The following is a 26062-nucleotide window of genomic DNA, read 5'->3' as shown; positions in this document are numbered from 1 at the left end:
AGGGAGCCGGGCTGGAGAAGACAACAAACCAGCCAAGCTCGAGGTTGCGCGTCTCGGTGACAAGACGGGAGCCGCTCCCCTCAGAGTCTGGGGAATAGGTCTCGCCTGCGTTCGCGTTCGAGACTTGCTGGACAGTTGGGCCGAGTTGTTTCCAAGGCTTTCTCAGCGTCGTAACCGGATGTGCCTGGTTTTAAGAATGCTTGTCATTAGTACGATCGAGGGAGGAAAGCAAGACAAGAGAGATGGGAGGGAGGCGGGGCGGGGCGAGGCGGGGCTCATTCCTCTGGACAAGCAAACAATCGGCATCCAGCTCTGGAGGTTTCGATGACAAAGGATGAGGGAAATAACGGCGAAAGGGACGCCAAGGTTACGTGCCAGCAGCCAACTGCCGCCGAGGTCGGCGAGGAAACAATGGACATGGGCCCATGTTGGCTGTCAAGAAGAAACTTGACATGAGTGGGACCCGGGTGTTGTAGGCGACGATCCACGACGGAGCATTATCCCGCTTGACCGCTGGGGAGGCGTGCAAACCAACACATTTCTTATTCCAGCTTGATCGGCATTTCTGCTCGTCACGGGTTCCCAGTAGAAAAAGGGGGGGGGGGGGGTTTGCTGTGCCAGCGTACGTATCACCCAATGCCCTCCAGTGGCATCGTACGTCCGTTGGGAGAACAAACTGCAAACCGGGACGGTCACTGCCGGCTAGCCGCATGAAAGAAAGACTCGTACGATTCATCAGAGACGATGCGAAGTTGGCAGTATGAAGCAAAATATGCAAAGGAGACGCGGACTGGCCTTGGGGAAGGGGGTTGATAGTGTGAGGGAGAGGAGGGAGAGGTGTGCCACGAGGACAAGGGCCCAGGCACATAACTCCATGGTCCCAAGAGTTAGTTGGTCAGTGTCAGTTATTCTTTCTTCCTTTGCCATTCTTCCGTGGGAAGAAAATACACAAAGGTGCGCTTTGTTCCCTCGGGGATACTTTCTTTCTCATCCTTTCCCGAATCTTTGGTTCACCGTTTCCCTGCCTCGCCCAACCGCCGCCGTGTGCTCCAAGCTCTTAACCGCATCGCCGCCCCCATCAGCTTGAAAACCCCCTACCGAGTTGCCCTGTCTCGATTCGGTGATAGGCCACCCTCTTCGCCCGGACCGCCTCCTTCTCCTCGCAGGGCCCTTGAGCCTCCCCTTCCCTCCGTCGACACACGGACCTGGTGTCCGCCGCTACCATCCATCGCCGCCGTTCCGCGCACGCAAACAATCCGGCTTCGACGACATGTCTTTCTTCGAAGGAGACACGCGCACGGGCGAACAGCCCGCGCCGCCGCCACGGGCCCTCACGCCCGTCGAGATCGGGGCCATCGTCGGCACCCTCACCGTCTTCGTCGGCGTCGTCGGCTCTCTCCTGTTCTACCGCGCCCACACTGCCAAGAAGCGCCGGGAGAAGAACGGCGAGAGGGTGGACGACGACGAGCTCCAGTTACAGGGCACGGGGAACGTCAAGAGTGAAGACGGGTCGTTCCGGCCGGAGGTGAGGGTGGCGAGTCTGCCGCCGCCGCCGCCAAGAACCCTTCTACCCCGGAACAAGAAGGTTTGGGGTCCGTACGAGGGGGCCCAGATCGAAGAGGACAAGGGTAAGCTTCCTCTCATCGGAGGGGATGTGATGCAAGCTGACGATGTAGATTTCGAACGAGCCGAGAGCCATGAGATGCAGGATGGGAAGAAATTCGGGGTGACGATAAAGCGAGAGGCGTATTGATGGGAAAGTGCGATCTTTTCTTCTTCTTGTTTCATGGAGCCTGGTTCGAGACCCATAGAACGAGGGATCTTGGATGTACGCATCCGGTGTTCGAGCATTCACTGTATGTAGCTCTTGACTGAGGATTGAATTGATCAGTTTGAATACAAATACTGCCAGATTCCGTTCTGATTGCATCTAACGCAATTTGGTGCTTGCATATTGACCGCCTAGCTTGTCAGTGCACTACTGTAATACCGGGGAGGGGAAACATGAATAGCCAGCCAATTTCTGGCTGGCTCCGAGTGTAGTGGTGAAAATGTATTGGACGCCAACACCTGAACCGATATCCAATACACAATAAGCATGACTAACGGTCTGAATCCCCATTCATGATCTTACCTGAAACGCCAAAGATGCTTCGCGACCCAACCGTTTCATAATCAACCGTGATACAAAATTGCCATCGACGATGCTGTTGCCTATTGCTGACCAGGCTTGGGCATGTAGCGGCTTCTAAACGCTTGACTAATGCTGAACCTGCTCCCGATGGCGCCATCTTGCATCTTACTCGCGAGGGCCTCCTCGAGCGCGGACTGTGTAACCGAGGCGTCTGCCGCTCGTTAGCAATGCGCGGACTAAACCTGGCGGAGAACCTACCGTCCAAGTCACTGAAACTGCTGCCCATGCTGGGCGTCCCGTCGCTTCCGTCCCGCGAGTATCCCTTTCGACTCGGGCTCTTGCCGGCCAGCTCTGACGGGCGCCGTGGAGAGAGCGGGCCTGCTGGACGACGCTCTCCCGTCGAAGGGCCGCGGGACACCAAGGCTGGTGAGCTGGTAGACGAATCCGACGTCTCGGAATAATGTATCCTCTCCTTGCCCTTCGGTGTCCGTCGGGCGATTCGGGGGTCGCCCCGCAGAGTGGAGCCCAGGTCCTGCGCCGATGTATTGGACGACTGCGGCTTGTATTGTAAGAAGGCAGGTTCGGTGTCTTCGTCTTCATCGTCGAGGTCGACAGGCCCGTCACGTTGCTGAAAGCGAGGAGGGCGACGGATGATGCGCGACTGTGCAGGGCTAGATTCGTCGGAAGAGGATGTAGGGGAGCTTAGTTCGTCGGCAGCGGGCGATGTTGGTTCGGGACTCCGAGGTGTAACCTGGATGGGCAGCGATGACAGGCGACGTCGCTGGGTCTCGTTGGGTGCACGCGATGTTGCAGGCTTGCTCTGACGAGTTGAAGAGCCGCCGCCGCCGCCGCCGCCCAGATTGTGTGTTACAGTGCCGGCAGAGCCATGGCGTGAGATGTTGGGTCGTAAGGAACTCGTAATCGGGGTGGCAGGCGTGCTAGTTTCGGTTCGCGGGAGAGGGGAATCGCGACGGACGGAAAGGGCAGATGCGGTTCTTTGGTGGCCCTGAGGCTCGGCACCGGGGATGGGAGAGGGACCGGAGGAGCCCTTGGCGGCAGCTGTAGCTTTCCGGACCTGAGCTCGCAGCTGGGCGGTGTGTCGCTCGGTTAGGTAGGCTACTTGTTGTAGGAGGAAGTCGACAGTCACATCGAAATGCGTAGCTCTGGTGGCCCGGTTAGCTTCAAGTAGAGGTCGAGCTTAGTTAGGAACACGAACAGTTCGTTCCCTGAACACAAGTTAGTTGGCAGCATCCAAAGGAAGGGGAGCGCATCTTCAGCCTACAGTCAATCTCGGTTTTGGCCGCGTTGGACAGAATGTTCCACAGCACGTCGTCCTTGGTGGAATCCCAGCTGACCTACGATGGTGGGAAGCGCATCAGCATCGGCGACTAAACGCCGGGTCCGATCAGGCAACGGGCAGGATGGACATACCGGAAGGGGATCCGTGAAGTCGCCCCGGAGAATGGGCAGTCGGACGAAGACGGTGTACGTGGGATCAGTCATGCCGAGCGTGCGTTCGTCATGCTCGCTGGCTTAGCTCTGGAATGGTGACGGTGTGGTGTGGTGGAGAGCTTTTGACGCGGGCAACTTCAAGAGAGAGACAGAGACAGAAACAGAGTGAGAGAGAGAGGCAGCGAGAGAGCGAGAGAGGTAGGTAGCAAGCAGGGAGAATGACGGAAGTGGTTTGGCTCGTTGTTGAGAGCCTTATCGGAGCTACGGGAACGATAAGGAAACCGCCGCGAGTGGGGCGGCCGATGCCGGCTGGAACCGGTTGGGCCCATGTACGAACACTCACCTTGCAAGGGTTTCGAAAGGAGACCCCTGGCTTTCTTTCGTCTCTTTCCTCTCCGCATTGTGCTTTCTCTCAGGGTACTTGGGGTACTGTTTTCTTATTACTCGCATATGAAGTATCAATGATACAATGTTCTGTAATTTTCTGCCTTTTGTCGCCTTGTTTCATCATTACAAATAAATTGAGTTCTCTACCAAGGTGTCTCGTATCTCATCTAGCTTCAATGATGTTGACCTGTGGGCCGTGGACGCTTAGTCACACACAAGTTGAGCATAACTCGCTCTATTTTGCTGCTCACTAAGCCGCGCCGTGCTCTAGCTTCAAGATACTGACTGGGAACTTGTGGCACAAGCCCGATATCTCACGCCTCGAGCTGCTGAGACACAGCTTCCCTACAACTCAGAGAATAAACAGTTCATTATGGATCAACCGAGAAGAATTTTCACCAGTAAATATGCTCTATTTCTGGCTCTTACTATAATTATACTCGTGTTGCCATGCATTGCGGTCAATCCCGAAGCTTCTGAGCGAGGTACTGAAGAGCAGTCGCATGTAATTGCCATTGTGAGTTCTCCCTACTGTATCAACGGGCTTTTTGATTGATTGATGGCAACCAAACTTGCAGAGTATTGGGCCTTCATTTTCAAGTGTTGGCAAGATTCAGCGTGGCGCCATCAGAGTACCTCTTACTGGCCATAGTAAGTTTGCTTTCAAAAGAGACCACCCTGGGTATTCGTTCTAACCAATACAGGCAATGCTGTTATGAAAACGAACAACAGGATAAACCATGTATATTCTAATCCGAATCTTTCGAACGCATTATTCAACATAGAGTAAGATGCACAAGGGCTCTCTAGCAAGACTTGGCTAACTTTGAGGAGATACATGGTGTGCGAAATCACCGAACCCGATTATTTCATGCACGCCGTCATCAAGAACCCTTGCTCTTCGGATGACCCAAACGTTGACCTCAGTGAAGGTTATATGTCTCGAGAGACCTTATCAGAAATCTTCCGCAGACTTAAGGGCACTGCCGAGGCTTGGACACAGCAGGCTGTTGGGGCTGTAGTTGTAGCCGTTCCTGCGCACTACAGCGAGAACTACCGCGACATTGTGAAACATGTTGGAGAATCCGTTGGCTTGGAAGTTTTGCGAATGATAAACACTTACACCGCCGTCGGAATCGGATGCGGCATAGAAAAGTTGGAGGACGAATCTAGTCACGCCGTCTTTTACCAACTGGGGAGGGCTCACTTTGAAGTGTCCGTTGCCGAAGTAGACATGGGAGTATTCGACCATCTTACTACAGTCAGCGACCATGAACTCGGCAAGGAAATAGGGAAAGTCGTTGAAGGAAAAAGATCTACAGGCTCCTATCGTTTCAGTCCAGCCGAGATAGGCCTCTTCGAGCGCACACTCGAATATGTGGACAGGGCCATTCAAAAGGCCAACCTGTCACGTACAGACATTGTTCGACTCGTGGTCACGGGTGAATACACACGGAATCTACAAGTTCGATCCGTGATAGAATCCTTCTTCGACGGGGAATGCGCTGTGGGCTGGGACGATCGAGAGGATTCCAATCTGGTGCCAGGCACCTTGGATCACGATGAATCTGCGACATATGGCGCGGCGGTTCTAGCCGAAACCCTTGCCGGGCATGAAAGATACGAGGATATTCTTGGGAATTTCTTTATACAAGCAAGATCTTTAAGCGTTGAAACTATCGGTGGGGGATCTTTGCGGGCTTTTCAACGGTGGACAATACTACCAGCTAGTAGGATTTTGAACCTCACCACGACAGTAAACGGCCAGTCAACCGTCGTCATTTCAGTTTTCCAAGGCGAGATTCCCGAAGTCAGGAAGAACGATGAGGTGGCCGTCCTCAGACTGGATTGTATCCCACCTGCACCCCGCGGCACCCCCAATATCACTTTGCTTCTCGAAGCCTACCCGGATGAGGTGGGCAATATTATGCTTAACGCAACAGCCCATCTCGCAGGAGGAAACGGAAGTTGCTATAATAGTGCGCCAGCCGTTTTACACAGCTTCTACGATTCAAATTCTATTACAAGCGATGATTTGGAACTCGAGGCAGCATTTGCATCTGACAGGGCAGGGCATAAATTTATTGGTTCATGCGGTAATCATCAAGACATGCTTGAACAGCATTACATCACGACAAAGGAGTATTAGGACTTGGTTTTAGTCAAACTGGATTGTTGCACGCCTCCTTGAACCATTGCAATACACTGATATGCCATGTATTATAAGAGGTACTTGCACCTCTTCATCATAATTAATACCAAGGAATTCATGACAATATGAAACTAAAGAAAACAAACCATTGTTAAGGGCCAACGTCACGACGTTATCGCCGCGGCGTCGACACTTTGTCCCATTCAACATCTTTTTCTCACAGGAAACACAGCAAAATATCAATGCGAGATATAGTCGACATGGCTCCTTCTATTGCCAAACTGGGAAAGATTTGACAAGAATGACCCACTGTCCCACTCCAGCAGAGGAATTTTCTAACCAGCCCCCCCCCCCCCCCCCCCCCCCATCTGACTCCGTCCACTTCATTTCCATCCGGGGGGCCTTTACTAATTCTCTTGGAGCAGATTTTAATATCAGCAAATCCGATATGGTGTAGTGGCCAACATGATGCCCTCTCATCGCGGGAGGTTAGGCATAGCCCCGAGTTCGATTCTCGGTTTCGGAAAGTTTTGCCCCTTTTTGCAATTTGGCATCCCTAGTTAGCTCCGAATTCGTTCTTCCTGTTCAAGGCATCTTCACGACCAACTCGCTCTAGTGTTCCTACTGAGACGGACCCCAAGGTAAGCAGGCGCAAGAAACAAAATCAAAAAAACGCATGCGCTATTCTTGGAGACAGACAGCTACCTTGTGCTGTTACGCACTTACGACTTCCAAGTTCCAATTTGCTTTGCCTAATCAAACGAGCAATGGAGATTTAGTGTGTATTCTCAGTGGCCAATGCTGCCCTCAGCGCCGTTTCATTACGGGGCGTGAAGGTGACTTTGTAGTGTGCCGGCGTGATGATCAAGTTTGTCAAGTCGGCGGCTCCGGTAATGGGGTCTGTATCAATCTTGGTGGTTGAGGACAGCTCAAAGCTGGCCAGCATACGGAGGAAAGTGGTGTACAGCTCGCGATTAGCCAGAATAGTCCCGGCGCACATGCGGTAACCCATTCCATAAGTGAACATAGGAGCTTCGGGGTTCTCCAACCAGCGCTCGGGGCGGAAGATCTCGGCATCGTGCCACAGCTCTTTGTCTGCCAAACAATCAGTCTCGTCGACTGTGTGAAAGTCGGGAGGTGACCAACCCATGTTGCAGGCCCAGGAGTTGAGGAATATCATCGTGCCCTTGGGAATAGGTTTACCCTCATAAATAAATTCCTTATTTGTGGAACGGGGCAGAGAGAGTCGGAGGACAGTGAAATATCTGTAGAAATTATGGTCATTCCGTAGCCTTTTTCCCCTTGCGCTGAGGGCAGCCATACCTTAAGCATTCACGCACGAAAGCGCGAACATAAGGGACCGTCTGATCATCATACGCGTCACAAAGTGGATTTGTCTCGTGGTAGGTTTCCCGAATGGCGTCAAAAGCCTTTTGCTGAATCCCAGGATGTATGGCCAAGAACGCGATACCCCATGTCGAGACTGCGGTGAATGTCTCAAACCCAGCCGAAAGCATCGTCAGGCTGATAGAGGTCAGCTCGACATTGTTGAGTTTTGCTTCTTCATCGAGCATAACGTTTGCCTGGATACAAGGACTGTGGGTCCCATTACGGATCCTCTCCTTGAGGTCGTCGTTTAGCTTGGACAAGTACTTGTCTCGACGGGACCTCATCTCTACGGCATTGCGCTTGCCAGTAGAGAAGGGGTTGAGTCTCAATAGAGGAATGTAATCCTGCACGTTGTCGGTAACGCTTCTGGTGCGGCTGATCTCGCCTTCGACCGTAGTGATCTCCTTGAATAGTCCGTCGTCATGACTGGGAACTCTTACACCCCAGTTGAGTGTGACAGCCAGAGAAAGACTAAGTCTTTGGACAAGAGGCATAGGATCGATTGGCAGAGCCCCTCCTTGGCCGTAGCTGAGAGCATCTTTGAGAAAGTCTCTCGTCTCCAAGTCCAGGTGAGGAATATATGTCTCGATGGAAGGTCGGTTGAGGGCAGATGCCGCACCCTTTCTCCTTCTCTTGAGAGACTCGTTGTACGGGGATGTGCCAATCGTGGTACCGGCAGTATTTGCGACTATCTGTCAGGCGTTAATAACGGTGACTTTTCAAAACTAGGTGGATGATGGCTCAAACCTTGTGGAAAGTGTACAGCTCAGGGCGAGAGGCAGTTGCTTGGGAATTGTTCCCGAACATGACTTTGGCAGCAGCAGCAGTATTGACAACCAGAACTGGCAGATTGCCTAGCTGAACCTGGTATACTGGACCATACTCCTTTGCCCATTCCCGATACTTTTGAGAAGCATTTCCGCCGAGCTGACGCAGATTTCCGACGACGGGGATTCCATTTGGGCCACGCCAAGCGGGTAAACGGGCCCTGAGCCGAACTACCTCATTGGTAATTAGATAAAAGAAGACAACCAGGGCAATAAACTTGAGCAATTGTTCAAGAGGGTGGTGAGTCGCACCACGAGCAAAACTCTGGATCAGCTCGACGACTAACATTTTGGCCATAGTAATTGGATCCCTACACAGGCTGACGTGTCAAGTAGTTCGTGAATTGACAAGTTTGCACCATCATTTATAACTGGGCGGAAATTCCTTTGTATAACCCGGTTCCCCGCGTTTTGATGATGGCTCGGTGGTCAATGCGAGTGGATCGATCACCTTTTTCGTCGGAATTGCGTTTCCTGATTCCGCTCCACGGTTCCACCTACTCTGTTATTGTTACTCTATGACGTTGATCCCATGGGAACAACTTCAGACTACCACAAAGATGAGCACTAGGGCGGCTGGTGCGCTTACTGAGGGATTTCTTGGATCATTCTGTGGGACTCGTCCACTCGATGTATGTATGCGAACATGTGATTCAACGTTGCCGGCATAATTTCGTGACCTGGCCATATGCGGGAGTGCCTCGCTAGTAAATCGCCACTTTAAAACCACCTGAGTTTGAACGCAGGAAACTATTCAATGGAACTTAGATGAGACGCATGATAAAATGGCCTCGTTACCTACAGCTTAAGACTTAAACAGCTCATAAGTTATAATGTTGACCAATTCCTCTCTATTCAGCACATCGATGATATGGAGACCTCGGCCTGCCTTGCGCTTATGACTATAGCATATCCACAAACAGATGCGAAACATCCATTGCAGAGGTGTCCAGATTTGGCAAAAGAGCATCATCCCGCGGACTTTGGGCAGAACCAGGACCTTCTTCTCCAAAACCAAGACCTGTCAATGAAGTGTTGTAGCCCATTTCGTTGTCCATCGAGGCGAAAAAGTCGTTCAGCTCTTGCGTCATTTGAGCCTCCGTGAAAGGTTCTTCTTGGCTTGGGGGCCACTCAACCATCTCTGAGCCCCGAAAGGTATCATCAATATCTGTTTGCGCAATATTTGGCGAGGTATTGCTGGCAGATGTCAAGGGCGTTGCGAGTGCATGAAGCTGCGTGCTAGCTTCCCTGCTCCCTCTGGAATGGGGAGCGTTCAGTCCCAGCCTCCGCCAGGCAAGCCGCAAGTCGCTGATCCTCCTCCAAAGCCTACTTGATACGTATGATCTGGCGCTGAGACCACGGATCAGGTCCAGTGCCATATGGAACTCATCGCGGACGAATGCGGCATGTTCTGCGGGTGCGAGTGCAACAACCAAGAAGATAACCCCGAGTGCAGAAACCAAAAAGTGATTGAAGCACATCTGCTGGTTCTGATAGATATCTGTAGACTGATTGAGAAAGTTCAGTCTTTGAATTGTATCTTTGGCAAGATTGACCAGCAATTGAACTTTAGATCGGTTGACCTGGAGGCTGGATGTTGAATGGAGAAACGGCTGTAGGAGGAGGATCTTCATTTGGTTGGCCCTCAAATGAAGTAGAAGTTGGAGTCGCCGAAGACCGCGAGATACTGGTGCTGGACGGGTTGTTTGCTGATGTGAACAAAATCTGAGATCTTCCGGGAGATCTTCAAACCACTGATCTATCCGGTAAAGGATATACGAGACTTCGTCATCACGAGTGGGACCAGTCGCTCGAGCAGAGTTGTATGATGTTGCCCATACCTTATCGCCGATACGACTGTACTCAACCATGGCCTTCAGATAAGGAACTTCTCGATCCTGTAAAAAACTCTTAGCCCCCGGAATACTGCGCATAGTTGCAATCATTGGTCGTGCGGTAGACTCACTGGTCCAGGTAATTGCTGGTCTATATCAAAACCGTGTATAACAAATGGCAGACCTGCCCCGAATCCCCATCTGCGATCTAATGTGTAGACGCACCAGAAGAGTCTCATTACCATCTTGCGTTCGGTAGCTTCTTTGAACGTCTTGTTTATGGCTGCGGACTGATGGAGGCCCATCTCCAAACACCATCGCGCAACGATGCCCACAAGTCTCCAAGCTTGCAGATCATCGCCTGTCATGAAGCTGTATATAGCCTGTTTAAAGTCAGTGAGCTCAAAAGTATACAGTCTGCTTGCATAAAGGCTTAGTACCAGTAAGGTGAACAATATCGTAGTCTTAACGCTCGCTGGTTTCCATAACTCATTGCTCGACGACCTTTTTACATCAAGAAACAGAGATTTACCAAGTTGACTGGAACCACCTGCTTCGACGGTCAAAGCTGTAGACAATACCATCTTGATCAAACTCAGGTCCTGGGGATCAATTATAGTCGGGCCTGGAATTGCAGCAAAGGCGAACCCAAGTCGTGAACCACTGTTCATTGCACTATAGAGATTTCGCACCTGTGTAATGAGCCGTTGAATCTCCAGGAAAGGATACTGTATCCCTATTTCTTCTTCGTAAACGTTGCATAACCGCACGGCCTCTTCCTCATTGATGAGCCACAGCGGATCTATCGACCCAAAATCTGAACCACAGCTGGTATGTATCGAAGGAGAAGGCGGCCGAGTTGGGTTGCCAGATGCAGACAACCTGCCGGGGTCCGCGTCGGTGGTTCCAATACCTCGTGTGCGGAGATGAGTACGAGCAAGGCTGATGTTGAAGGTATAACTGGCCGATGGCTGGCTGCTGCACTCTTCGGTGGAGCATTCCACATCGTCAACGACTGGATTCGGACAGAGCGCCGGGGCCACCGACCCGCTGTTTGAGGGGATATAAGAGGATTGTTCAAACGTCAATGGGATCTCTGATTGCAACGGACTTGGCTGCGATTCCGAGGATTGTTGAGATTGCCGACGCAACAAGTCCAATCCCCCTTGTAGAGAAGCTACCTGATCTCTCAGAGTTCGAAGGGCTTGGGCATCAGCCTCGCTAGATCCATGAGTAACGCTGGTATCGGAAGCCTTTAGATGAAAACACAACTCACGCATTGCTTGCTCGATCCTTCCGAGTTTTCTTCGAAGCAGGGTAAGTGCCTTGCGTTGTCAAACAATGGTGAGGATGAATGGAATCGCGGCGCCTTACAGGTCAAGGCCTGACGCGCGCAGCGTAAGCATGGACTCTTCCCATTGCACTTGCTCTTTCTCTTCCTGCACTCAAAACTGCAGGTCGATATGATGTCAGTGTTGAAAAAAAGAATGCTTGAATTGCCAAGCGAGTCTTACCAAGCTTTGGAAATGTACTTTCCGCGAGTTGTCCGTGGCTTGGGGGTGGGCGGAACTCCGGTCTGGGATCCGGGAGACCCGGATCTCGGTTCTGCAAGAGAGTTGGGGGAAACTGGAGAAGCCATGTTCTATGCAGACATAAACAATGACGGATTCTCCGCACTTGCACTTTGTTTCCGTTCTTGGAATTGTTGTGTACGCCCTGCTCATTCAAGCGGTACCAATTGAACGAAAACCGAACGATAAAAAGGTTAGGAAAGAAAGGGCGGGATCGGAAATGCGGTTTCCGGGGCTTTTTGGGGGCGGCTCGGCAGAAGGCGACTCCCGCAGCCCCACCAACTTTGCCCTGGCAGGATTTTCCGGGGTAGGTAAGGGGGGTACAGAGTGGGGAAATCCCTTACTGGCAACATCGGCATCGATTAATTAATAAGGCCGGCCTCGCCGACTTGATCCTGTACTCACGAACCGATCCTATGGTCCCTGTTGTAAACGCGTACCAGCTGGAGCAGGGCCTCCAAGCAAAAACCACAGAAGGCTCCGTTGAGCTTCATATTGTTGCGGATGGCCCTCGTGGGTTTAGCCTAGATACTGGAGACTTGCCGGTTTGGAAATGGCAGTCATTGGCCGAGATGTGGTTGCATCAAAAAAGCTATCTGAGAGATGAGTGGTACTGGGGGTTAACGCTTATAACTCTGCGTTTGGATCCCTTGACTTAGGGATTGGTTAACTTATGTTGGAGCAGTCTGCTAATTAATAGTTACGAACTCGTCCTGAAGAACGTCAAAGCAGCAATGCAAAGAGCATCGATACCCGTCTTCAATGTGGGCTGTATGACAGGCGCAAACCTTGCCGTGTGGTTTGCTGGGATTTCTTGCAACTTTCCTTCCTCCAGTTTCTGATCCCATAACTCTGCTTCTATTCCACCCCAATGCCAGAAAGCACAGGGCTTACCCTGAGACGTCGCTAGAACTGAGAAATCCTCTGAAATTGTAGTTGCCGTGATGTTTGGATCAAAGTCACTGCCAAAATGTTCTTCGAAACTGGTGGCAAGCATCGTTGTCATCGACGCGTCGTTCTCTGTAACTGGCAAATGCCGAGTCATCTTGAACAACGGGGCAGCCGTCGCGCCGCTGGCCGCACATTCGGCTGCCACTACCCGCCTGATGGAGGCCAAAAGTTTCTCACGTGTCTCGGGCCTCACGCTGCGGATGTCAAGACCGATTTCTGCCGAGTCGGCAATGACATTTTCCGTTTGGCCAGCATGTAAGCTGCCAACCGTAACGACGGAAATGTCACTTGGGTTGATCTCCCTGCTGACAATCGATTGAAGACGTACTACCACATGAGCCGCCATGACAGCAGGGTCAACCGTTCGGTGAGGCTATCAGTAACAGTCAGCTCTCGCATATGGGCGGGAGGACTTGGCACTCGGAATACTCACTTGCGAACCGTGGCCACCAAGCCCAGACAATGTGATCTTCATACTATCCGCGCCAGCCATGATCGTTCCCGCCTTGGTTCCTATGTTTCCCGCTCGCATCGCCATGACATGTTGACCAAGCACAAAGTCCGGCACAGGGATCTTGTGCTTATCGTAGAGGCCATCGTCAACCATGGACTTTGCTCCGGTTCCGCGCTCCTCCGCAGGCTGGAACAGTACAATCAACGTGCCGCTCCACTCTTTCTTCAGCTTGACTAGCCGTTCAGCCGCAGCAAGAAGGCAAGCCATATGCATGTCGTGTCCGCAGGCATGCATCACAGGCCGTACGACACCTTCAATATCGGGCATGGTCACTGTGCTGGCGTATGGGAGCCCGGTGGCTTCTTTGATTGGAAGTGCGTCCATGTCAGCGCGTAGCAGGATGGCGGCACCTGGGCCATTCTTCATCAGGCCGACAAGACCGTGACCGCCGATATCGGTTGTGATATCGAAAGCTTGGAGTTGCGATAGCTGTTCTGCAACGGTTTTAGCAGTTTGCACCTCGAGGTTGGAGAGTTCAGGATGCGCATGGAAGTGTTTATAAAGTGCCTCGTATTTTGCCATGCTTGTGGGTGTGGCAACCAGCAGGTCACCTAGATTGGTGGCTAATGCAGAACTTTTGTCCATCATGTATTGTTTGGAGATGATGATGCGGAATGAGATTGTCTAAAGGACAAGAACTAACTCGGCCGAAATCGATTGAAGTAGCGTTGAGAAATAGAAAGATGGAGCGTTTACGCGTCTTACTTTCATGATTTGATTCGTTACATTTAGTGGACCAGAACCTCAATCGATGGAGATGTTCTCGGCTGCAAAACCGAGGCGGAATATTGGCCGAAGCCATGATGACTCACCTTGCTTCCAACTCTACTTGACGAAAAAACGACTGCATGGCGTGCTGAAGCTGCCGGTAAACTCCGAACCGAGTTTGGGTTCGTAATAAAGGGGTTAATGGCTATGTAGCATGTAAAAGTGCGTGCCATCGAAATCAGCTGTTCAATCTCTTGGATCTCATAGGATATTATGCAGTTGGTCACTGCTGAGGGACGTTGCCGGCCTCCTTCTTCTATTATTGCTTCAGCATAAAATCGGACGTGCCCAAACCCTCCAAGTCGAAGTGGCTTCTGAGCCCGTGTCGAACAGTTTTTCATTTGAACCACACTTGTCCTCGTCATCACTACTGATACATTTTGCGTCTGGCGTGACCTCGCTGCCCCCCATCCTGACATACTCAAGCATTGGCTTGAAGGTTTTCTAACCATTTCTTTTAGAGAGTTACGCATCCATCACAAGAATCGTCCTGGAAGATGCCGCCAAGAAAGATTGCCTCGTTAATACCGGATGGCTGAGTGCCATTAAACAAGAAATCCTGTAAGTTTGCGCCGACGGGACGTTTCTGCAAACCAAAGTGGGTTTCTCCAAGGGTTGTCTGACCAGCGCCTGATATATTATTGAAGGTGGGTGGGACAACCAGCTGGAGGGGGTTGTTATCAATGCTGTAGAAAACGGAAATCATGCTGCATACATCTAGGTAAGCTTCGCTCCCAAACCGGCACATGGGGTGACGGGTCTTACTTGTTTGGGAAGTTCAGGTTTATGCCAAAATTGTGCCATACGTCGTCCGTCAACGGCGTCTCAAAGAAGGTTTTGACAGGCACATCGAATTTATAACCCTCCACACGCAACATCTTTTGACTCGTGGGGGGATCGTCTCCCAGACGAGCGCCCGCCTTCACAGACCAGAAGTCGGCCTGGAAGTCCTGTGCCTCATGGAAAGCAAGGGCGTACTCGTGAGTGTAGTTCAAAGGTCTGGTCGGATCGGTGCGAAGCGATATGTGCCACGTCTTGTGGCCGGACACTGTTGCGTTCTTGGCGTTCACTAGAAGCTCCGCGCGACGCAGAGCTACCTCTTGGCCTTCGGAAGGGGAGGCAAATATGGATTCATCCCTGCAATCCAGACTCGGTCAGTAAACCTCGCTAAAAACGTGAGGCGGCTAACCTTACGAAAGACTTAATCCAACTGGTTTGGTATCATTGTTGTCAAACTGTTTGCGTTCTGTTAAAAAGAATATTACTGAGGATGCTGGCTGCCGTTACTTACCCGGGAAGGTGGAACATTTGGAAATTCAATAATCTGATCCCAGGTGACGTTCTGTCCAAGTACGTTCTTAGGATTAAATGGGCTTGTGCTCGAAAGAAACAATGCAGGTTCGGCTGTATTTGGAATTCGCCCGTCGAAAGATAGTGTACAACTCTGTATGGCATCTTGGCTCACGATGCCCCTGAACATCGCAAGAAGGACAAGAGATTTGAAAACAGCCATTTTAGAAGAGTAGCACGAGTGAAGCAGTAGTAGATTCTCCCTGTTGGTGCAAATAATACTGTTGAGCAGACAAGAATTTGAGGAAACTTCAGCGTGTTCGAGAACTTCAAATCAAAAAGATGAGTCGAGTCATTCTGACAGGGGTGAAGGCCAGCCGACGTCTTTGAAACCAGTCCGAGCTTTTGGGAGTAGGTGTGCGTCTTGTCACATTGAACCAAACTCCAATAGAATGGCGAAATTGTACCCCCAATGTTAATTTCCGTCATGCCTCCGTCTATGGGTGGTTACTGTGTTTTTGAGCATATGTGCGTGTGTGTGTGTGTGTTATAGTGGACGTTCGTAGAAGGGGTTATGAAATGTGCACAGTACCTACCGCAGCCCAACCACTAAACTAACGAAAGTTGAAGTACGTAATGAGAGCTTGGTTAAGCTTTTTGAACTCAGTTTTTAGTCAGGCCCGAACGCATTTTGCATTTTTTCACAAATTCGATATACGCTCGGTGTGTGAAGGCGAGTTAATTACTGTCGGGCATTGTCGTAACGGAGATGTTTTGCTTCATATTGACGAAGTTCTCACAGTCTTCTCAACAGTAGACCATTCTCTCCTGTCCCGAGTATTCTAGTATTTCAGAACAACTCTTAAACCAATTGTTATTTAAAGCACTTGCCACTATTGTCAGTAACCCCGTCGAGATAACGCTTGCAACTCTCCACCACAGTACCTCAGTTTGTGAGGAAAACTCGAAGTTCCACGCGAGAACATGTAACTCACCAAAGCCAAGGGAGGATAACATTGCCATGAAGATGAATAAGCGTGGAATATGCCCCTTCAACAACACGTGATTATTTGGAATTCTTCTAATATTTATAATCAACTCTCTTGGTCTTTTCCTTCGTCTCCGTTGGCGTTCGAAATCGGAGCATTAAAGATTGTGCATCAACTTCAGTTCAATCAGAAGACATGCCAACAGGCCAAAATGACATATGAAGGATACACTTAGGAACACTCGTGGATTCGAGAAGTGTGACCAAACACAACCCATTTGTAGGTCAATTCGTCTTTTAATACAATCATTGACTGACTGACTAACATCTAGACCCTCCCCTTCCCACGCCAACCAACTTTGTGCCTGAAAGAAAATACTTCTTCACGTGCACAGAAAGACAACTTCATAGTTTTAGTAATGTATGGATAGGCCAAGCTGTTGTACTAAGGTTTTACGCTGAGGTTCAGGGTCTACAAACGTTTCCGGTTTCCAGCACTCAGCCGCCTACCGCTGGAGAGGTAAAATAATGTGTCTCCGGGGAAATTCATGATATTATTGCATTGATCGGGGACTGAGATTATAGAACTCGTCTACTCTTGCGATCAGTATCCAGCTCTCTGTTTCTCATAGTATGAACCCGGCCGCTGAAGGACTAGTTACGCCCTTGACAGCAACGACGGTACTCTAGTTTGAAACTCCTAGACATGGTTGACTGCGATTGTATACGATAGGCTGGTGGAAACTGTGGATAGGCGGACATCGTGTGCTTTGCGTGTATATTAGTAGCCGGCTTCCCTAGGCGCCTTTTGTCCTGTAGGAACGTCCCCGGCGTTAAATGATACAACAACAACAACAACAACAACAACAATCATAGTGTGAACCCTTGTCTTGTATCCTTTGCACATGCTCTCAGGGTTGTCCCCCGCACAACGTGTATACGCCATCTAGTCCTCTAGCGGCGGCTCGGCTGCAATAGCAGCTCGAATTGCATTCGACTTATCCTTGCTTTTTATTATGGATAGGAAGGTCGGATACAGAGCCATCATCCCCACAGGAATTTGAGGAGCTGCCGCGGCCTTTAAGCTTTCGGTCCAACGCTTCGCCCTTCTCGTTGGCTAACTCCTCCTCTTCTTCGAATTCCTCGCCTATGGTCCGGGAGCTGTCGCGAACTTGAAGCTTTGGGTCTAAGGCGATGTCCTTCTCGTTAGCAACAGTCTTTTTCTCGGCTAATCACTTCGTATGCGGTCTGGAGCTTCTTACCCTGCGGCTGCATCTCAGCGCGAGGGGCCAGGTTCAGAGCCAAGGCCGAAGAGCGAGCCTAGTAAAGTGTCAGAATAGAACTGTTATCATGCTGAAGATACAACATACACTAAGTGGCGCAGCCTGCACGACGGAAAGAACCGCGAAAATAGCAGCAGCGGACACGGAACTGAACTTCATATTGGCGGAAAAAATGAGTCGGGTATTGCGAGTGGTATAGTGACTTAAAGAGGTTCAAGCTCAAGTCATATTAATAGATATTTCTGGCCAGCAGAAGCGAGGCAGGACCTTTAAGAAGTAATGTAGAAGAAAAAGGCTAAGTTGGCGAGTCGAGTGTGATGAAGTACTGATTGCGAAGGTTACGCTGAAGCCTCGGTTGCTATGTATATGTATTTGTGCATTTCTACATCGCCGGCCTTCGGCACACCAAACAATGAGCGATGTGCTTGGCAGACTAGTTACGCAGTTGACGGCCATACTGCACGCTCACTGTAGACATAACTGGCCTGCCAACTTTGAAACTAGTATGAATACCCTGGGTTCAAACCTGGCTTATTGTCGTGATGTGTCACAAGGGCATAACCGACATAGGGATGAACGGCGTCACCGATCACATGTTGGGCGGCAGCTGTCAGAACATAAGCGCACCAATGATCATCGAGCAGTTTCAAACGCTCTCATACCATCATTTATCGGTACTATATGCGGGGCTTTCACTATGCATCGCGGTCAGGAGTCGAAGCGATTGCCTACATGGCTTCTGAAAACTCACATTGACAAGGGGTTGATATTTAAGGTCAGTTAAGCTTTTAGAGCGTGACGATGCAACAGTGGTGTCGATCATACGGAGCTAAGTCTTGACTTTTGGCAGGTGGACCAGTTGCACAATCATAACAGCGTATTTAGCTATATGAACCGCCGACTCATATCAATGGCGAGAAAATTGCTCGTACAGATTAATAGTGTTCTGGCCAATTGGTATTATCTTGCGAAGCAACAGACCAGTTCAGATATGCCTTCGAAAGCAACTGGACACAGACCATAAGTTCATCTCCACTCTGCACTCCAATCTTCTTGAGCATGCAAAACAAACCATATGGATACGTAATGGTAGATACCTCTAATGCTTTAATCCAGTAGATGTCAAAGTGGTAGCAAACAGGCCTCTATCAGCCACCACCCTGAGCGTAACAGTTTCGGCGTCTAGTCACATACAAATCGATATGGGGTTATAGGAATTAAGCTCTGAAACATTCGCAAAGACTATATTACGCCTTGGATAGATGGAATCATTCACGGGGTAGTTTCACAGCGAGTCCACTTGTAAGTCTGGTGCCGTCCAACCGAACCAACAAGTCTCTTATGGCCTAGCTTCCCACATCTCCGAAATCATTCGCGACGGGTAGACTGTGATGGTACTTTTCTCACTGCCATTTATTTGTCTTTATTCTTTATCTTCCAAGAATCAAAATATCGGTCATACAACACTGCTATGTCTCTACCAAAATATCATCCCGTTGGAGGCAACTTAGAAGATGCGCAGACGCACTTGGTCCCTGATCGAGAGCAATATGACTTGAAGTCACGCTCCTCTACTCTTGTCAACATCTTGCTTGGATTTGGCCTATTTGCATCTGGTGTCGTTTGCACCTTATCGGCAATGGAAATCCGCTCGAAAAATTCTCCACGTTATACATACGAGAGTGGGTTTAAAGAGGATATTTTATGTAGGCGCACTCGATAGGGAAAAGTGAAAGGAATATGGCAAAGCTGACGACAGCGTTCAGTACCACCTGAACGGATCCAGCTGGAACAAGTCAGGTTCGGAACTCCAGTTGACTTTGAAGAAGACGGTAACGAAGTCCTCGTTACAAATACCGATGAAAAGACCTATGTCGGCACCCCATCCAAAGAGATTGATGATGCTTAGGCTCAGCTTCTCTGGGTAGATATTTCTCTATATCTGAGAGTTATGGGGTGAAGATTATATGATATACTGGGATCACGACAAGAGTGGATGGACAGGAGGGTTTGATATGTTCCATCAACTCCATTGCCCCAATCAGATTCGACAGGCTCTGCATCGAGATGTATACCCAGAGACTCGGCTCCACGGAGTGGTGCATACCGGTAAGAGCATTCCTTGGCGGAGCACCGGAAACGTGCTGCTAACAGAACATATTTAAGAGCATTGTATCAACCACATTCGTCAGTCTATGATGTGCTGGGGGAGTACAGCCATTACGCCTATCAAATACTTCTCTGGATACGGCCATGGATACGTGAAGAGCGATGCTGTTCACACATGCAGAAAATTTGAACCGATCAGGGAGTTTGTTTCGAACCGCTTCAATGGGAGTCTTCACGTATCACGGCCAAGTGGACATGTCGACAAGTTTAATTATGGTTATTAGAGGGCATACCTAACGGGTAAAGTTAACCTGAGCCCATCGGCGGGCTTTCATTACTGCTGAGATACGACCTGAACCTATGGATGATATAACTACCGAACGGCATGGTGTTAACATGGAGTATTCCTGGAGCGGGCTTGGTTGCCCTTACATATGGTAGGCTGCAGATGGTTGATTAGAAAGTAAACCGTCAATAAGAAGCCGTGATTCCATCCGCCAAAATGAGACGCCTCACAGGACCTATATTCTAACTACCTCAATTCGTTCTATGTGCGCACCAATGGTTTTGCGTGAGATAAAAGGGCTATATTACATCTGCACTTCCCTCTTGAGCCACTTCCTCCATTCATTGTCAGCAAGGATATAACGGACTCTAGCCTCAAGCCACTCTGTGTTCCCCCAAAAACCCCAAGATGCCTGGAAACGACACCAGTCGACGAGAGCAGTTTCCCAATGGCGCACAAAGGTGTCCCAATCGTAGTCTGCAGGACCTTTGCCTGACGGCTTCTGGCTGAGAAGCGTCTCCCGGTACTGCTCTAGTAGGGATTTCTCGCCCTTATCCATAGGCAAATGGTCAGGGATGTTTTCATGATGCGTCAGCATCTCAACAGGGACTGAACAGGTGAACAGTTTTGCGAGGTCACAGCCTCCGACTCCCAACCCGGCGTACTGGAAGTCGAAGATTGCCACTTTGTCGCCGGCCTGGGTCGTGAAAAGGTTTTCAGACTTGACATCGCCGTGGATATATGTCTCGAACGGTCTACCAGAGGGAGTGAGGAACTTGGCTACCAGCTCGGCGATCGACGATGATACGCCCTCGACAGGATCGCAAAAGGCGGACGACCATTCCGAATACTCGTCTGTGCACAGTGATTCGTATTCCTTCCTTCGGGTGGCGAGATATGTGTAACCACCGTTAAGCCATAGCTTGGACTCGGAGGGCCCATTGCCAGCCTCCCTCCTTCTGAGCTCCTCAAGCGGCGGCAGCACGAACCGATCAAGATTATCCGGCAGTGAGGCCCAAGAGCTGCTGTGGTACTTTGCCAACCAATCCAACGAAGCGTGCACCTGGCGGCTGTTGAGTACCAGTCTCTTCTCTCCTGCGACTGGGAACTGCGGGCGAAGGTCGGTGATGATGGTCCCGGTGAGCCCTTGCAACTCCTCCGCTCGGGGCTTTCCTTCCATATCTAGAGTCGAAGCGACACACTGCGCAACCGCAACATCATGTGATAAACGCGGCGCGATCTCTTGATAAAAATACTGCTCGACCTCGTAGCTAAGCATCTTGCGCAAGTGACCCTCGTCTCTCCCCTTGGCGCGTGGCGGTGAGATGAGCTTGATGATGAGACGGTAGGTGCCGTCTGCCTCTTGCCGAATTGCGGGCGAAGTCTTTGGAGAGCCAACTACTCTGTCCATATTGACAGTTTTCGCGGTGATGGCGCATATGTGTCCGTAGCCGGCCCAAAGAGTTTGGAGCTCGGTTAGGGAGACAAGCTCGAGTCCAAGCCAGGAGAGCATGATCTCGGCGACGCGCCGGGGTTCTGAGAGTGAGGTCATAGTCAATGAGAGTGCCGCGGCCGCAAGAAAGATTTGGGTTGAGTCGAAGCTGGCATCCGGTGACGACGTGTGGGCGACAAGCTGGGTGAAGTTGGAGGGAAGTTGCTGAGATTGAATGAGCGCAGCGGCCATTTCGAGAATGTGTCTCGTGTGGGTCTAGTGGCTTCACTTCACCTCTTCACCTGGCTGCCACAGTCCGAAGCTAATGTGCAATAACTAAGGGAGATACGCTGTGATCGCAGACAGAGTATCTTGAGTTGTCTAGTCCGAACAAAGACTCATCTACCCCTGAGCAGAGCTGGAAACAAAACAATTAATCACCACCTGATACGATCTCATGCAAGCCATGGCTTGGTCTTACTCCACCACCGCTGGGAGGGTTGAGGCACTCATTCGTGTGTGGCCAGCTGGTGCCATCTGATATCGCTATCCCCGAGAAATTCGGAATATGAGAACGTCATCGTAAAATCCCCTCGTTCATGGCAGCCTGCGATTCAAAGGATAGATGAGAAGAAAGCCTCCAGTGCAACCAGTGTAGTGGCCATTTGTTTTTCCCTGCTCGTTGGAGTATTTGGCCATCAAGGTGCCTTTGTGCCCCACCTGACAGGATCACCATTTAAAGCCTAACTGGCGTGCTCATGCCGAGAGAGGTCCTACGCCTCCAGCCACTACCAGCAGTACCACGTCTTCGCCGTGCAGGAAAGATTATTCCCTTGAAAATGGGGAGAACTCAACCTTCAATTGGACAACCCCCAGCGGCGTTCCGCAAAGCCGCGCGCGCTAAGAGGGCTAAAGTCACTCTCAATCAACTCATACCATCATTGCTTCCCACGCACCCACGAGCTCGTCGCGGAATCGACACTGCTGAGCTCATCATCGAACCAAGTCCCATTCTGAAACAACCGTCATCTTCAAATCAGGCAGCTTGGGATGCCTCCAACACAGACTCAGTGCCCCGTATCCGACTTCAAGTGGCCGATACTCTAACAGCTGCTCATGCATTAGTCGTTGAGAAGTCAACGCCAGACCGACCGGCGGACCTAAGCAACAAGGAAACGCGGGTTGCCATCCTAAACATGGCATCTCCTCTTACGCCAGGCGGCGGCTTTGTAAACGGAGCAAGCAGCCAGGAAGAGTCCCTGTGCATGCGCACAACGCTGCTTCCCTCTCTCAGGGACGAATACTACCGCCTACCGGAGCTCGGAGCAATATACACACCCGACGTGATGGTCTTCAGAGACGAGTATTCTAGCAATGTACTGGAAAAGAAAGAACGCTGGTTCGTTGACTGCATCAGTGCTGCGATGCTACGGAACCCCGAGACCGAACGGGACGAGATATCGGGATTCAGCCACTACGTACATGAAAAGGATCGTCAGCTCGTTTTGGAGAAGATGAAAATGGTCTTACGGGTCTGTCAAATGAAGGGCGTCAAAAAGGTCGTACTCGGAGCATGGGGCTGTGGCGCGTACGGTAATCCGGTAGCCGAGGTCGCTAAAGCTTGGAGGAAGGTTCTTATCCCGAGAAACGACACGAAAGGAAAGAAAAAAGGAAACAAGGAGACTTGGGACGGGGTTGAAGACATTTTGTTCGCCATAAAAGACCCTGGTATGGCAGATGCTTTCGAAGAAGCTTTTGGCAAGGGCATTGAGCGAGATGAGCTGGACAATGTTGAAGACACCGAAGACAGCGAGCCGGATGTGGACGAGAGGAACAAGCTGGAGCTTCAGGCCAGCATTGACGAGCTGCAGCACCGCATTGAGGCGACATCCAACCAGCCGCTTAAGAACAGTCTCAACTCGATCCTTGCGGGCTTAGTTGGTCGGCTACCCTCAGCTGTTGCAGACGATGACGGTGGAGCCGAGGAAGATAGCGATGAGTCAGATGATGAGGGCAAACACGAGATTGGCGATATGTAAAACCCGGCTGCTTCTCGGAGCTATCACTAACAGACTTCATTACGATACATTACTGATCAAGAGTCACCGTATCTAGAACAATACAATGGAAACGACTAGCTGTTGGCTGTCGACTGGTGGTTACAATTTCGATTCCGGACGCATCTGAATAATATCGTTCGCGAAGCTTCATAAGTCGTTTGATAAGATCCACCAGTTATATAACCAGGCAGCCGAGAACCTATGCCAACTTCAACCGATATTCGCCGGTCTCCTTCGCACGGAATTGCTTTACACGTTGCACAGTTTATCCATCTTGGAAGAATGACCGACATTTGTGACATATACTCTCCGGACCGCGCCATGGAGTTGCCCTGGCCGCCATTCTGTCCACACTTGGAGGCAGGGAACGCGGCGAAGGCGTCCTCGCAGGTGACCTTGCACTGCGCGCCGGCCTGAGCGCCCGTCTCGGGCTGGAATCGGAGGTCGAAGTTACAGTTGAGCCATTTATTCTGGGTGGCCGGTGGCGTGCGCTTGTCAAGTTGCGGGTTGGGGATCTTCGAGGTGCCCTCAGAGTCGACCACCATGCGCAGGCCCGACTTCGGGTTCCACTTTCGGCAGAACTCCTTATATATGATGCCGTCGGATCCGGAGAATACGTTGTACGGGATCTCGGTGGCGGTGTGCTTACAGCTTGGGCCTTTGGATGCGGTGTCCGGGTTGAAGATCTCGAAACTGGCTGTTCCGCAGTCGAGAGAGAGGGTACCATTGTGAGCCATTGTGTGAGAGTCGTAAGTGCCTAGTGGGTTTTCAGCGCTGGTCACTTGAAATGAGATGAATGTCTCATACACGAGGTGCTCGTTGTGAATCCTTCATCAAATATCTGCCGGCATTGGTTCGTGCACTTCTTGTTCCCGGACTTCTTCCAGTTTAAGGTGAAGCTGTATCGGTTGTAGGCTGTACTGTAAGCATCCACAGGTGTGTATTGCTCAGAAACATCCTTGTCGAGCTTGTAATTCCCGGTGCAGAACTTATCGGTGAGCCTGGATTTGTCAGAAGCATGTAAGTCGTTTCGGTCATGGTAAAGGTGCGACCGTTATTGCTGGCTTGGGGGTGGGGCTAAAACTAACGTCTTGAAAAGCTTGGGATCCACGTCCTACATTGTCTTGGAGCACTCCCCATACTTGGACAATTTTGGAAACTCCTTGGGCAGTGATTTGAATATCTTTTGCATGTTATCCATTTCGTGTAACTCGTCCTTGGTGACAGGTACACCTTCAAAGTGACTGGGCGGTACGCAATCGCAACCTTGGTTTGGTGTTGACCCTATAGAAGTGATTTCTTAGCGACATAATCCTCAATCTGAATTTGGATTCTAGGCTTCCAGGCCCTGAGTCCGTATGACTTACAGATTTGCAAGTAGGCTGCTTGTCGCCTGTTGCATGCACTTTCATATCGCAATCTTGCTTCCCACTGTCGTCTCCACACATCAACTAATATGTCAAGCAGTCAGTAAAATAGTACTTTATTGCGCTGAAGCATTTTCAAATGACGCACCGGTGACTTTTTTGGATCAGGGCACGGCAGTGTACTGGAGAGCCTTTGACGTATGAGTGGAAGAGCGTGAGGACTAACAAGGAATGGGTAAGTGAGACCTCAAAACCAGTGAATCCCTAGCCCAAATTTGTTGTGTAATGAGGAATGAGCATTGACTGATTCAAAAGCGGTTTCGCTCAACAGGAAATCTGCTGTGACGAGGCCAGATTTGAGCAAAGAGAGAGCCCTTTATGGTGGGACTCGTCAAGAGAAAAAAGTGCTTATTTTGAAGAAACATACAGGGACACCATACTGAAGTGCTTGGACACGAACTTCAAAGCAGGTTCGGGCATTGCTGCATCAAAATTGATGACAAGGCACTCAAACATCTTAGACCGGGCGGGGTATAACAGGGACAAGAATGCTGGGTTGAACCCCAATAGACAAGACTACATGAGGGAAACAGAATTTGCATCCTCCACAGACGTGTGCACGTGGCTCATCAGCAGAGCGGTGGATGACGGCTGGACGAAAGTTGACGAAGACAGCGTGGAGAAGGTCATATCCGACGACTTCCGCGCCAGACTGGACGGAGCTCCTCCCGTGGATGGACTGAAGACGTCTGGGAGTACTTTCCTTCACGAGGTGAGAAGACCATTCAGCCAGGTCGCAAGGATGTGACTCACCCATATTTCTTCACTTAGGCAACTCACACTAACCAAGGAGGGCTCCTTGTCGACTCCCCCATTCCAAAGCCACTCAAGCAACGGACTCCCAGCTGCTATCATTGGCGTTGTGTGGTGGCAATGACCAAAGAGCCTGAGATCAAAACCCAGAGAAATGCAGGTATGCCGCCGATGCTGTCCCAGATCATACTGATGTAAGCTCTGACTCTCTAGAACAGATTATATCGCAACGCTGGCTATAGAGCTGAGCTGTGGAAGATGGGGTACCACGTTGATGAAGCTGGTGTGGTGCACAAGATTCCTGCGTAGGTCATGTTCCGACAGCGCTTTCGGCAGTCTTGGGTGCAAGGGAGGTTCTGCAATTATCTTATATTTCATATGATCCATGGGCTTCAGACTCTTGTATCACGCGAGATTGTCGCTTCAATCGGATAGTCAATGGTTGGATTTATGT

At 50.5% G+C, this 26062-nt stretch overlaps 10 protein-coding genes and 1 non-coding gene across 11 annotated transcripts; 3 read left to right on the top strand and 8 right to left on the bottom strand.

The window, feature by feature from the left end:
- Positions 1–1270: 1270 nt before the first annotated feature.
- On the top strand, positions 1271–1753 carry GLRG_10132 (uncharacterized protein; the record flags this gene model as incomplete). Its single annotated transcript, XM_008100817.1, has 2 exons — positions 1271–1628; positions 1677–1753. 2 exons carry the CDS (start codon positions 1271–1273, stop codon positions 1751–1753), a joined length of 435 nt encoding a protein of 144 aa, XP_008099008.1.
- A 461-nt stretch (positions 1754–2214) lies between these two features.
- Positions 2215–3637, bottom strand: GLRG_10131 (uncharacterized protein; the record flags this gene model as incomplete). Its single annotated transcript, XM_008100816.1, has 4 exons — positions 2215–2345; positions 2393–3313; positions 3417–3489; positions 3566–3637. The coding sequence occupies 4 exons, from the start codon at positions 3635–3637 to the stop codon at positions 2215–2217; spliced, it is 1197 nt and encodes a 398-aa protein (XP_008099007.1).
- Positions 3638–6567: 2930 nt separating this feature from the next.
- On the top strand, positions 6568–6651 carry GLRG_13255. The gene has a single exon. It is a non-coding gene; the product is annotated as a tRNA-Glu (tRNA).
- A 249-nt stretch (positions 6652–6900) lies between these two features.
- GLRG_10130 (cytochrome P450) lies at positions 6901–8630 on the bottom strand (the record flags this gene model as incomplete). Its single annotated transcript, XM_008100815.1, has 4 exons — positions 6901–7220; positions 7272–7390; positions 7449–8206; positions 8262–8630. The coding sequence occupies 4 exons, from the start codon at positions 8628–8630 to the stop codon at positions 6901–6903; spliced, it is 1566 nt and encodes a 521-aa protein (XP_008099006.1).
- Positions 8631–9243: 613 nt separating this feature from the next.
- Positions 9244–12241, bottom strand: GLRG_10129 (fungal specific transcription factor domain-containing protein; the record flags this gene model as incomplete). Its single annotated transcript, XM_008100814.1, has 5 exons — positions 9244–10239; positions 10308–11481; positions 11551–11620; positions 11691–11818; positions 12153–12241. The coding sequence occupies 5 exons, from the start codon at positions 12239–12241 to the stop codon at positions 9244–9246; spliced, it is 2457 nt and encodes an 818-aa protein (XP_008099005.1).
- A 206-nt stretch (positions 12242–12447) lies between these two features.
- GLRG_10128 (amidohydrolase) lies at positions 12448–13734 on the bottom strand (the record flags this gene model as incomplete). The annotated part of the gene is made up of 2 exons (XM_008100813.1): positions 12448–13071; positions 13132–13734. The coding sequence occupies 2 exons, from the start codon at positions 13732–13734 to the stop codon at positions 12448–12450; spliced, it is 1227 nt and encodes a 408-aa protein (XP_008099004.1).
- Positions 13735–14437: 703 nt separating this feature from the next.
- Positions 14438–15288, bottom strand: GLRG_10127 (uncharacterized protein; the record flags this gene model as incomplete). The annotated part of the gene is made up of 3 exons (XM_008100812.1): positions 14438–14687; positions 14746–15117; positions 15272–15288. 3 exons carry the CDS (start codon positions 15286–15288, stop codon positions 14438–14440), a joined length of 639 nt encoding a protein of 212 aa, XP_008099003.1.
- A 1968-nt stretch (positions 15289–17256) lies between these two features.
- GLRG_10126 (uncharacterized protein) lies at positions 17257–17700 on the bottom strand (the record flags this gene model as incomplete). The annotated part of the gene is made up of 3 exons (XM_008100811.1): positions 17257–17444; positions 17521–17578; positions 17629–17700. 3 exons carry the CDS (start codon positions 17698–17700, stop codon positions 17257–17259), a joined length of 318 nt encoding a protein of 105 aa, XP_008099002.1.
- Positions 17701–20240: 2540 nt separating this feature from the next.
- GLRG_10125 (phosphotransferase enzyme family protein) lies at positions 20241–21620 on the bottom strand (the record flags this gene model as incomplete). Its single annotated transcript, XM_008100810.1, has 1 exon — positions 20241–21620. The coding sequence occupies one exon, from the start codon at positions 21618–21620 to the stop codon at positions 20241–20243; it is 1380 nt and encodes a 459-aa protein (XP_008099001.1).
- A 587-nt stretch (positions 21621–22207) lies between these two features.
- Positions 22208–23407, top strand: GLRG_10124 (uncharacterized protein; the record flags this gene model as incomplete). Its single annotated transcript, XM_008100809.1, has 1 exon — positions 22208–23407. The coding sequence occupies one exon, from the start codon at positions 22208–22210 to the stop codon at positions 23405–23407; it is 1200 nt and encodes a 399-aa protein (XP_008099000.1).
- A 231-nt stretch (positions 23408–23638) lies between these two features.
- On the bottom strand, positions 23639–24629 carry GLRG_10123 (uncharacterized protein; the record flags this gene model as incomplete). Its single annotated transcript, XM_008100808.1, has 4 exons — positions 23639–23675; positions 23735–24185; positions 24236–24429; positions 24547–24629. The coding sequence occupies 4 exons, from the start codon at positions 24627–24629 to the stop codon at positions 23639–23641; spliced, it is 765 nt and encodes a 254-aa protein (XP_008098999.1).
- Between the last annotated feature and the right edge of the window lie 1433 nt (positions 24630–26062).

This window comes from Colletotrichum graminicola (genome assembly GCF_000149035.1).
Source record: "Colletotrichum graminicola M1.001 genomic scaffold supercont1.56, whole genome shotgun sequence".
Classification (NCBI taxonomy): Eukaryota; Fungi; Ascomycota; class Sordariomycetes; order Glomerellales; family Glomerellaceae; genus Colletotrichum; species Colletotrichum graminicola.
The sequence above is the reverse complement of the archived record's forward strand: the minus strand, read 5'-3'. Positions and strand labels throughout refer to the sequence as shown.